At 38.6% G+C, this 11811-nt stretch overlaps 2 protein-coding genes across 2 annotated transcripts in view; both read right to left on the minus strand.

The window, feature by feature from the left end:
- Positions 1-803: 803 nt before the first annotated feature.
- On the minus strand, positions 804-3229 carry LOC111341570 (F-box only protein 43). The gene is made up of 3 exons (XM_022948562.2): positions 2688-3229; positions 2349-2463; positions 804-1950 (listed from the first exon to the last, which is right to left on the minus strand). The coding sequence occupies exons 1-3, from the start codon at positions 3104-3106 to the stop codon at positions 1537-1539; spliced, it is 948 nt and encodes a 315-aa protein (XP_022804297.2). The 5' UTR covers positions 3107-3229; the 3' UTR covers positions 804-1536.
- A 1305-nt stretch (positions 3230-4534) lies between these two features.
- LOC111341558 (polyadenylate-binding protein 1A-like) overlaps positions 4535-11811 on the minus strand; it is an 8282-nt gene continuing 1005 nt past the window's right edge. Inside the window, exons 3-8 of the mRNA XM_022948545.2 lie at positions 10625-10859; positions 8112-8376; positions 7456-7634; positions 6562-6630; positions 5576-5959; positions 4535-4948 (exon numbers count right to left, since the gene is read on the minus strand). Coding sequence (XP_022804280.2) covers positions 4682-4948; positions 5576-5959; positions 6562-6630; positions 7456-7634; positions 8112-8376; positions 10625-10859 — 1399 coding nt within the window. The 3' untranslated portion in view covers positions 4535-4681. The remainder of the gene's footprint in view (positions 4949-5575; positions 5960-6561; positions 6631-7455; positions 7635-8111; positions 8377-10624; positions 10860-11811) is intronic.

An 11811-nucleotide genomic window follows, 5' to 3' on the forward strand; every position in this document is an offset into this window, starting at 1 on the left:
CCACAACTGCAGCCACAATCTACCAGAAGCTGCGAGCAACAATGCCAATTAAATAAGGCTCTAATCTGAATTTCTGTTGTTGTACTATCTGGCAACTGCATTTTTGCATTTGGCAACCATTTTTTGTCTGATAAAAAAGGCAACTTGCAATTTTTTTTTTATTTTGAGCCCTGCTGTACTGAAATAATTTGGTGTGTTGGATAATAAATCTCTTATTAGATGTTTTGTTGTGTAGTATCACTAAGTATTTTTACTTGTTTGTATTTTGACTCGCCCTACAGGCTCATCAAACCACAGCACAACTTGTAAAAACACTTACAACAAAACAAAACGTCTAATAAGATATATTTATTCTTATGAACTTAATTTGCGATTTTTTGATGGTGATATTGTAAGGATAAATTAGATGCTAGTTGCTCTTAGGGTTCAGTGGATTAATTCTTTTGAGTTATTACAAAAGGCCACTCTTCCGCACTTTGAGGTAAAGTCAGCATGATTTAATGGGAAATTTATATATCACTCCTTGAAATGGTATCAAACTGATGAAGTGATAGAAAGTGTGGTCTTCATGTCCCATCACGAAGGTTATACATCATGACATATTCACCCAATGAATAAAGGGGTGCACTAAAATAAAGCCTTGAATGACCTCTGGTGAACTGGTAAATAGGCCTTTTGCAGCTAAGCCATCACGTGACCTACTTTTCATGAAATTATGGGCTATAAAAGGAAAAAGCATTTCGAAAATAACAAAATGGTTAAGTTTGAGGCCTCCATTTGATGACACTCTGAAATTTTCAATAAATAAGGTTTATATGGAAAAAGTTGCTGGAGAGCAAGGCCTTGCTCTCCAGCAACATTTTCCATACAAATCCTCTAAATTTTCCGAAAGTTCAAACCGCTGTAAAAACAGTGCTCTGTAATTCCCGGGGCCCAAACTTGGCCCTTATGATATTTTCGATATGCTCTTTCCGTCTCTGGTATTCTTCAAGTTGTATCCCATAATATATATCTAAAATTGATCACGTGACCCCAGCTGCAAAAGGCCTATTCTACTCTTAAATTGCCTTCTACTTCCTTTTGAACAGAGGGATGAGTTAATGCTGCATCTTTGATTCCAGGAACCCCCTTAAATTTGGTAATGGGTAGATGTAAATGTTAATCTATCTAGCCAAACATGAGGAAGATGTGAGACGTAAGACCATAAAATATATTTCTAACTCTATTACTACATTTGTTAACTCATTAAAAGAATTAGCAGATGGTTATTTCAGTAAACTTTCTAAGTGAAAGGAAATACATTAAGTGAGCTTCATAACATTTTTACACAAAATTTTACTAAAATCAATATTCAGTCTGTTATGTTTAGCCAAAGACTTGATGAATAAAACGTCAATTACAAAAATGACCTAACTAAAATCTGAAGTAGGTTTTTATACATGTACAACTCCCTAAAAAATTGTATAAAACTATCTATTTAAAATTATCTCAATTAGGCTGCTGCATAAATTTACAAAATGTATGATAAAACGTATGTCAAAGCCGTCTAACTCTGTCTTTACTTTTCTGACTTCCAATACTGTCCTTGTTGAGTTTTCTAGATCTAAGTATTGGAGCCCTTCTGCTGTTGTAAGATAATCCATCACATGGAGTTTCACTTTGATGATGATCAGAATCTCTCAGGCAAACTGAACAGAATGTTAGCCCACATTTCTGACACTGACAGTGACCATCTTGTGTTTGCGACAGATTTGAAGGTGAGACACATCTTGGACAAGGTCTTAGTTGAAGTGTCTGTTGCGACAATGGATGGGAGCTAACTGGAGTTGTAACATGGTTGTCATGTACTTTTGAGCTCTTCTCTTCAGGTTTATTGATGTCAACACATTTTAGAGGCAATCCTTTGAGATTATTGGAGGATGACCTCTGAGAAGGCATACCATAGTTTTCCTGTAGAAAGATGGATATTGTAAAGTGAACTTACATAGTATTTCACTAGCTATAGCATCCAACAGTTGGATGCAACTAACTTTTCATCTAGGTTTACTTTCTTTCGATCTTGAAAAAGATAGGTTGTGAGAACTAGTTGAAATAAATTAAAACGGAGAATAAAAAAGAAATTAAAAGTTTACGCTTGAGGTTGGCAGGTCGTAACCACAGTATGAGTAATTTAAAGTGCCAAGCTTAGCTAGCAGTTTGATGTTTACTGTAGTTTACTTGTAATAACACAAGAACTATGTATTTTGTGAGCTCTTTTAGCTTCTTGATGACTCAAATGTTTAAAAGAAGCCTCAAGTATTTATCTACAAATTCAAAAGCTACGCAGAAAAAAAAAATTGACTGATTACCTTTCCCTTGAGAGCACAGTGGTTTTTACGATCTCTAAGGAATCCTTTCCACCTCGTGCTTGTTTTTGTGTCTCCATTCACAAAATTCCTCCATGTCCGATTCACTGAAGCGAACCTAGACACACAGAGAAGCTGATGAATTTCAGGTAAAACAAAGTAGTCGCTTAAGACGACGCTGAATTTCATGAGAATGGTTGATCGGCAGTCAAAAGAGGGACTTCAATTAACTCATTAGTATCGCGACAAGGGATCGCAGAGTGATTTTCATTCATGCATGATTCACTTCGACAGCATAACGACAAATTTAAAAAAACAACAAACAACAAGTTAAAACCTTACCTGCATAGCTCAGGAGGTTCCAGATAGCTGCAGATTTCCTGGCAAATCTTGTTGCCGTTTACTGCAAGAAGATCAGAGATGAAATCCACGCTTTTAATTCCAATCAGCCTTCCGATAATACGGTCCTTTGGCATCAAAGGTGACCGATTAAGGCTTTGCTGCATGGATTCCTCCTGATCGCTCTCAGCCAGTTCAAAATTAAGCTTAGGAAACCCATCAAGGGCTATCGAATGAACCTGAGAGATCGATTCTTTTTCTTGCGAACACGGTGGAGTTAGGAAAATTGACGATGGCGGCGAGTCGAAGCAAGGAGTCAGCCGATCACGTAGAAAGTTGCCCGGCGATTCCGGCGACATAAAACAACTTGGTAACTGAGGTAAATTTCTCTTTTTCTTGTGATCTCTATCTGTTTCCTCCATGACTAACAAAGACTGTTGTAGATTTGCAGCAGACTTTAGGGTCACCTATGTTTCTAGGTAGATCCCGTTGTTGTAGGTCGTTGTTGTGTATTTATGCGGCTGACGCTAAAACTTTTGAGTGAACCGCCAAAATGCACCGCAACCGAAAGCCAATCACAGCCTGTTATCTCTTCCCGCCAAAATTGCATTATGCGGCGCGAAGCCGCTGCTCTCTCGAGCCGGTCAGTTACAGCAAATAAATATATCTACATACAGACATTATAATTAAATAGCTGTTGGAGGACCAAGCAACAGGAATGAACTTCCCTAATGATAAAGGCCACCAGAAACTATATATATGAAAACGAGAACATAAATAAAATATGCATAATGACAGGCAGTATCAGAAAACGATTATAGTAATATGCTACATGTTAAAACTTACTTTAGTGCTAACTAAAATTAAATAACAATTACATTAAATTACTGCTATCAATAGCAAAACAGTAGAGTCTTCGGTAATATTTTAACATAGAAAGTGATTCCCTTCTCCTAATAGAAATAGGTAAATTGTTCCAAATTCAAACAACTTTTCTTATCTGCTCTTTCGCAATTCTTTCTTTTTTTCCACATGTAGCCCAAGCTCTTATAATGAGCCTCCAGGTGTATGCAAATACGTTTCCGTTGCGCAAGCGGCGCAATGTATCAACTTGATGGAAACTAACGGTCGCTTTCTTTACGTTACATCTGAAATGTTGTTGAATTAACACGAAACTACCTCGCTTGTTTGTTTCTAGGCACTGTGTGGATTTTCTGGGCTGATCTTGGGCCGTTTAGTGCGGTTCAACTTATATTTTGCCCTTGGTTCAGTAGACCTTCGATTCTTGGTCATTGGCAACGCTAAAGCCATTTGTGTGCGGTGAACGGGTGTCTTCACACGCTTGCCTTCACACGCTTGCAGTGGGTTTTCAGGTTTTTTTACTTTCGAGTAAGACACGCCATAAAACACGCTTTCATGATTTGGAAAACAAATTACCAGAGTTTGATGAAGCCGTTTACAGAAAAAAAATTTGTTCAGATTGTATCTCAAAAGGGTTCAGACAGTCAGACCGTCTAAGGTTCCTTGACTTCTGGATGTAGTAATTTTCTTTATAGTTACTTCTCGCACCTCACCACAGAGTTCACGGGACAACTTGATATTTTCTCGCTGGGGCGGAAGGGTACTCTTAGTCGATGTTTAGAGCAAGAGCAGGGATTCATATCGACATCGTTCGAACGTGCGCCAGAATTCCAGGAAGATGAATAATTTCCTATTTTGAACATTGATGTTTACCGGTAGAGGTGGAGAAAACGAAACGAAATGCAAGTTTTGACTAAAAGCGGAGAGAACAGACTTCCCAACTCTAATGTCCGGGGAGGCAATCAAAACAGTAACACAAATTCATAAGATACTTTTTAAATTGATGAAACAACTTTATTGATCATTCATATAACTCGTCAAATCCATGATAAAGAGAACAAAAACTGGTTTTGGTTTCTTCAAATGTTAAGTCTTATCCGGTTAAGAGTGAACCTTGAGAGACAGACCGACACGTTTCAGTTCTTCATCTCAGTGGTCTTTTCCTTGGCATTGTGGGCACGCAACACTGACACTGCTTCCTGAATCTTGGCAGCCAGTGCTTCCCGTGAATCTAACATATGCAGCAACTCAGCATTGTCAATTTCCAGCAACATGCCAGTGATCTTACCAGCTTGATCTGGGTGGGTCTGCTGGATCAGAGGAAACAAATGCTCTCCTAACATCTGTTTCTGCTCCTGAGCAGTGGCTGCTGCAAGCGCACTTGGGTCAATGGAGTTTTGTGCCTAAAAGGAAGTGAGTCAGAAAATTAATAAATGACACACACACCACAGTTTATAATTCAGTAAACACAACCTAAAACAAACCCAACTAGGAGAAGTGACTGCACATAAAACTCAGGGAATACAAAAGGCGACCAAACTCAAACCCAACAGCATTAAACCATTTAAAATGGTGGAATAAACTTGTCAAGCACTAAGGAGCAATTAAACAACCTATTGCTCTTCCAATTTTTTTCTCAACTCAGCCTTAGATTCTCTCTCCTCTTGAAGGAGCAAATACAAGTTTATCCCTTGAGCTTTGAGCTTTGAGCTCTGAGCTTTGAGCTCTGAGCTCTGAGCTTTGAGCTCTGAGCTTTGAGCTCTGAGCTCTGAGCTCTGAGCTCTGAGCTCTGAGCTCTGAGCTTTGAGCTCTGAGCTCTGAGCTTTGAGCTCTGAAGAATCAACAGTGAGACACCAGAAAGTTTACTTAAAATAGAAAACATGGAGATTTCAATCTGTGGCAAACTGAACTACAGCCGAAGGTTCAATCCTTAAACTGAAGTTTCTATGTTTCAAACCCTTTCTCTTGCATAGGAGCATTACCCCAAGTAAAGGTTTTGATGATAAATAACAGTTAATCAAGATACTCACTGGGAGAGGGATGGGCTGTTGAACCTGATCATGTGGTTGCATGGCCATTCCTGCTGGGTGTCCCTGTGCAGGCTGGTTACGCACATTTTGCTGGAACTTGTACGCAGGTCTCTGGCCCTGACCCTGCATGCCAGGGCCACGCACCTGTTGTGCTTGGCCCATGCCTCCTCCCACACGTTGGTTAGGACCTCCAGCCCCTGCAGTCTGTTGCTGGCCAGGCACTCCTCTGGGTGGAACCTGACGGATGCCTCGAGCACGTGGAACCTGTCCTGCTCCTGGCATTCCTTGCATTCCAGGTTGTCGCACCTGCTGCTGTGGCTGCATTGGCTGCCAACGAGGACGTACTTGTTGCATTTGTGGTGGAAAGAATGGGCGCTGCCCAGCCTTTTAAAAAAAAGTTAACACATTCAGGTTGGCATATTTTCTTTCATTTTATCAAAATCTCCTACAGAGATATTCTTAAATCTGATTAACAATTCTCCCTTTTATAACTGATACCTTAAATGAAATTAATTAAAAGAAATCAAAGTTATACATGCCATGGCTGACAAGTCTGCATGCCCAAATAACAGTAGTTTTAGGATAATAGATTCATAATGTAAGAAGTTATGTATAGTAACAAGTTAAACTAAGCCAGTCAGCTCGTCTAGAATCTTCTGTAATATTGAAACAATGTTGCTCTTAGCAAAAGGGATCTCTCATTAAGATTGATCTATAATCTTCTCTTTTGGCTTCAAGTCTAAAGTCTTTGAAAATTGACACAACAATCAGAAGAATGATTGCACAAAAAAACGAAAAAAAGGCTTGGAGACTTCTGAAACTCCATCATCTTCTCCTTTCCCGATTATTTTGTATATTGGATAAAACATTGACTAAGTCCTTGTTCCATCTACCCTTCCAAATTACCATCTTAACAATATCAAGACAACTATATACACATGTACAGTACTCATGTAGTTCGCCAACATTTTGTAAAGTCTTGTTACCTGAGCCAAAGGCTGCATGTAAAATGCCCCTGCTTGAGGGAAAACCTGCCCAACTTGTTGACCAGCTGCCTGTAAAGATAAAAGAAATTATATGAACAAAATTAAACCAGATATGCAAGAGAAACTGTTGCCCAAGTTGTCTGATCATCCTTCTGAAATGAAGTGTTGATGAAATCTGTGATCATATTTCCAGTAAGAGCAGAGGTACTCATCTAGAGTCACATGAGTCAGATACATGTTGCCATGTTCAGAAAAATGCTTGGCCTCACCACTTAATACATTTGACAAGCTACAAAGATGTTGGAAATGTTCCTGCCATGGGACAGACAGAGTGCTAGGTTTACACAGCAATCTATCGCAGAAGTACAGGCAAACTTTCTGCCCACTATCAATTGTCCACACCCAGAACTGAAAAGGGTGTAACAATAAACCACTGGGCAATAAGCCACACTTCCCTAGGCCATGATCAAACATTGACCCTTGCATTTAAAGTATTGTTTACTTGGGAAACAAAATAACTTGTTCAAATCAATTTTGAAGAGAGATGAGAAGGTTAAGAGTCAGTGATTGTCAATCTAATCTGTTAAAATACTTTTCAGTGCAATAACTCCATCGTATTTGTATTTTTTATTTTTTTCAAGCATAGATGCTATGACAAACAAAAACTCGCCCACAAAATGTGACATTTTGATGACTGGCTAATTGGTCATCTTGTATCAACACATAAAACTTTCCTACAGAAAAGAGTAGTGTTGTCAACCCCAGGAACCTAGAACCTCAGAAACCCAAAATCTAAACTGAATAGGCTCACCCAAAGAAACCCATGGATACAGAATAACAGGCAGAGAGTACAAATAAAAAAATTTCAGCTTCAGTCATGGTGTCATACCATACCTGTTGCATTCTCAAACCAGCAATACGTTGCATGTGCTGTGCTGCCAGCTGAGCCTTGCGCTCCTCCTTACGTTGGGCCAGGGCTACATACAAAGGTTTGGATACCAGAATCCTTCCATTCATCTCGGTTACAGCTTTGGTGGCTTCTTCAGGAGCAGAGAAACACACAAAACCAAACCCTAAAATGAAACAAACAAGTATCCAACACTGATTTTTTTCCACAATTACAATCGGCATCAAAATTTGTCAACACACAGAATAACAGTCCTGTTTCCAAGTATTTTATTTTCCCTCCATTTGAACAAATTAGAATCCAATGAATAATTACAACAGAACTTTTTTTTTATTAGGGTCCACTTTCAAAACAAAAAAATCCCCACCAAAACAAAACATGCCGATCTCATTGCCTTTTTTACAGCAGGATACTTGGTATCATATGATAGACATGCCAAGGGATGCAGTCAAACAGGCCTCCTGCCACTGAATATTGGGTTCTCAAATCTATAACATACAGTTCTTTATGGATGAAAAAATATACCGCTATCCTTATTTCTACCATGGAATTCAACCATCTACGGCATTTTGAGAGAAAAGAGGCATTTTTTATTTCCTTTAGTGAGATGTGTGGAGGACCTGAATATGAAATGGCAACTTACCCCTGGAATTGTTCTTATCGTCCATCATAACCTTGGCACTGGTGATAGTTCCATATGGAGTGAATTCCTCACGAAGGCGCACATCATCAATGGTATCATCCAAGTTCTTCACATACAAGTTAACCCCCTGATAACGATTGATACGCTCAATCTTCCTCTTCTCAAACTGAGACTTTAAATCCATCTGTCTTTCAGCTCTTTTCTGTGCTCTGGCAGCGTAAAGCTTTTGCCCATTCCAGTCTTTTCCACTAAGTTTATCAACGCACTGCAAAATGAGATGAGTTGATGCATAATTATGCATAGTCATCAAATAAAAAGCCTGTACTGAAGCCAGGCAGCTAAATCTCGAACAGCTAGATGGGCAGATAACCCCAAGAACTAAGTAAATCTCGATTTGGTGTATACTATACTACCTCCTGTCAACACTTATCAACTGCATTATGATTTTTTTACGCTGGACAGCCCTATCTGACGGTGAATCTTTTGTCAAACATGTAAACAAAATAATTTGAATTATAAAAACAAAGACACAAAGCTTAAAAGTTCTCCACGTGCTTTTTCATTGAGAACTTGTTTGCCTCCAAGGACAGATGTCATCCACTGACGAATATCCAAACATGTTAACACCAAAAAGCCAGGCTGCTGTTTCAAACATCTGGGTTCACTTGTTCAAAGGGCAGATGACACTATCCTACTGATATATTTCTATATGGCCGGAAGTGTTAACAAAATGTACTACACTATCCATTAGACAAAGTTTTATCCAGCGGAGAGCATTACCCACTCTTTAACCCATTGACACTTACGTGTAACATGTGCCTACCAAAAGTCAAAATGTTGGAGAAACCAAGAAAGCAAACACAATGCACTGTAAATTTTTAAAAATCATCTTTTCCAAAAAACAAGCTCCAGTGTAAGAAGACTAATTAATTTAATTTAATAATACAGTGCTTTCAATAAGACCTGGCACCCACCGGAGCTCCGGCGGCTATTCTGTTGCCAGTCGCCAGGTATATTTCACCGCACTCAATTCGCAGTAGCCACGCTAAGTCGCAATCAAGTCGCTCTCCGGCGGATGTTGTACCGAGGTAGCCACCTATTTCAAATCTTATTGAAAGCACTGATAATAAGTTCTTATATAGCGCATTAAAATTGAACTCTATGCGCTTTACAATTACAATTAACAAAATTTCAATAAAAATCCTATACATGTAATTTTCGCTACTCTATCTAAACTAATGGATTATTACGTGTTCTAGATCTATTTGACAAAGTACGATATCAAAAAAAATCTGGCGGCTTAATTTTTGAAAAGATAAGTTTTCAATAAGCGTTTAAAGGAGTCAACAGATTAGGCGTTTTTTATGCATTCAGGTAGTTGATTCCACAAATACAGTGCAGCGTAGGAGAATGCTCTTTGCCCACACGTTTTAGTTCGAATTGTTGGGACCTCAAGTAGATTCATGTTTGATGAACGGAGGTTTCGTGCTGGATAGAACTTATTTTCGACGAATAAAGCGATAGGTGCATGTTACGTTTTTACTCAAAAATCAAGATGAAAGATAAAAGTCACTAAATATCTTTGCATGTGTGCAAATGAGCATGTGGATCATATTTCAGAAGGGAATATGCAAATTGGACCATGAGTGAAGAGATCTCAAGTTCCATGGAATCTATCAATAGGAAGCAAGGCTAAAATGGCCAAGAAATATTTCGGGACGACAGATTTATTCAAAACAGTTTTTGATTTGCTATTATAAGCGAAAAATGTATGAATTTCTTACGTGTGTAAAGCCCACATGGTAAAATTCATCATGGTTAAATCGTTGTTTACTTGCCTTCATGGCCAGAAAATTGCAAAACGTTAAGTTAAAAAATTCTGAAAAATCTTCGATTTGACGCAAAATCTTCTATTAAACAATAATTTTTGAACACATCATTACTCAAACATAATATTTACTAGGCCATCGAATCGTCAAATTGTCACTAGGCCCTGCTTGAAGTCCGAAAGTTCGGTTTTCCTTTATGTCCATAATTCGCATCGTCTTGGAGAATCATAGTGTCGTTGACTTGAGAGCTTATTCTGTCACCTTTAAGACCTTGATATCCATTCTTTTCTAAGCAGAGTATTCTTTAGCATTGCTACTTTACATTCTTAGTTCCACAAAGTCTAACTCGATCGCAAATGAATGAAAAATCCGACCAGAAAATTTTGAGAGTCAGCCACGTGGACACCATATTTCAAATTTGATCATTTAGTGAAGACGCATAGAATAATGCCCCTCTAGTACCCCCTAAAGCCATTAAAATATATGTGTAAACGACGGATTCCAATTGGTTCATTGATCTCCAAACCATAGAGGAAGTTTGGGGACAAAACTCTACTTCGTAAGGGAGGTAGGGGGGAAGAATTCTCGCGTGGTTCAGGTGTCAATGCATTAAACAACCCAGGCCATGTGGTAACACGTAATAAAATGGTCATGTAAGCTAACAAGCTTCAACTGGTGACTTACCGCTTGGGCTTCTTCAGGAGTTTCAAAGGAAACAAAACCAAATCCCTTAGAACGTCCCTGGTCAGATATAACCACCTTGAGACTCAGAATTTTCCCAAATTCATCGACAAGTTCTTTGAAACCCTCCTCTGTCATATCCTCACCAAAATTCTTGATGTATACATTGGTGAACTTCTTTGGTTGGTTTCCTAGTTTTTCTAGACGCTCTCTTCGGGACATCCACTTGGTGGCAAATCTAGAAGAGTTGGAAAACATACATTTTAATATGAAATATTACTTTTTCACCTTTCATTGTATTTTGGTTACTTATAACAGCCCATGCTGGAGGATCTGAATTTTTTGGCAAATGTTAATACTTTAGATGAAAGATAATCTGTTCAAATCAAAATTACTTTCTCTTGCATTGCTCCAACTAATTCCTTAATATTCAACCAGCGAGAGAAAAACTGTTCAGAAATGACAATACCTTAAAAAATTCTAGCCTGATTGTGAAATTATACGGGTAATTACAAAGCTGGTTGTTAAGACATGATTGCATCAGAACTGATCTTGACATACTGGCTACGGGTCTGTTCCTTGAAAGTCCTGGGACTTCACAAGCCCACAGAATCAGAGTATGGGTGTTAGCCAAAAAACCCAACCAATTCATTTCAAACAAAAATGAAGCTTCTCCACATGTACCTGGACTTTTAAAATCAGATCTCTGGTGGGGAAACCCAATCAGGGTATGGTTCACTTAGAGGATAGACATCCACCCACAGATTTTATAATAAGATTGAACTGAAAATTACCTTGGCAATGAACAGGGTGACTCTTAGTTCGCAAGCTAGAGGGAATGTGTGATAAACTCATGCTTCATTGGTAAAATTAAGTATCCCAAATACTTTGTTGAGATACCTCTTATGCAATGGCCGGATTTCTCCAAGGGCCACGATTTGTGAAGAAGCTCTAGTTTAAATTTCACTCGTATGACAAAAACTAATATTTGAGAAAAACAAACAACCGCTAGTTTCATTGTTAGAAACTCTTGAATATGTGCTAAAAGGGGCAGATCAAAAGGCATATTAGTCCTTCTTCACCATGCTGCACGTTAATACCTGGAATACGTCTTGCATTTCAAAGATAACGTGCTACACCCGCTTCAAAATCAACGACAGCAGTCCAACTAAATTTCATCGAAGGCCTGC

The sequence above is a fragment of the Stylophora pistillata genome, chromosome 2, assembly GCF_964205215.1.
Source record: "Stylophora pistillata chromosome 2, jaStyPist1.2, whole genome shotgun sequence".
NCBI lineage: Eukaryota > Metazoa > Cnidaria > Anthozoa > Scleractinia > Pocilloporidae > Stylophora > Stylophora pistillata.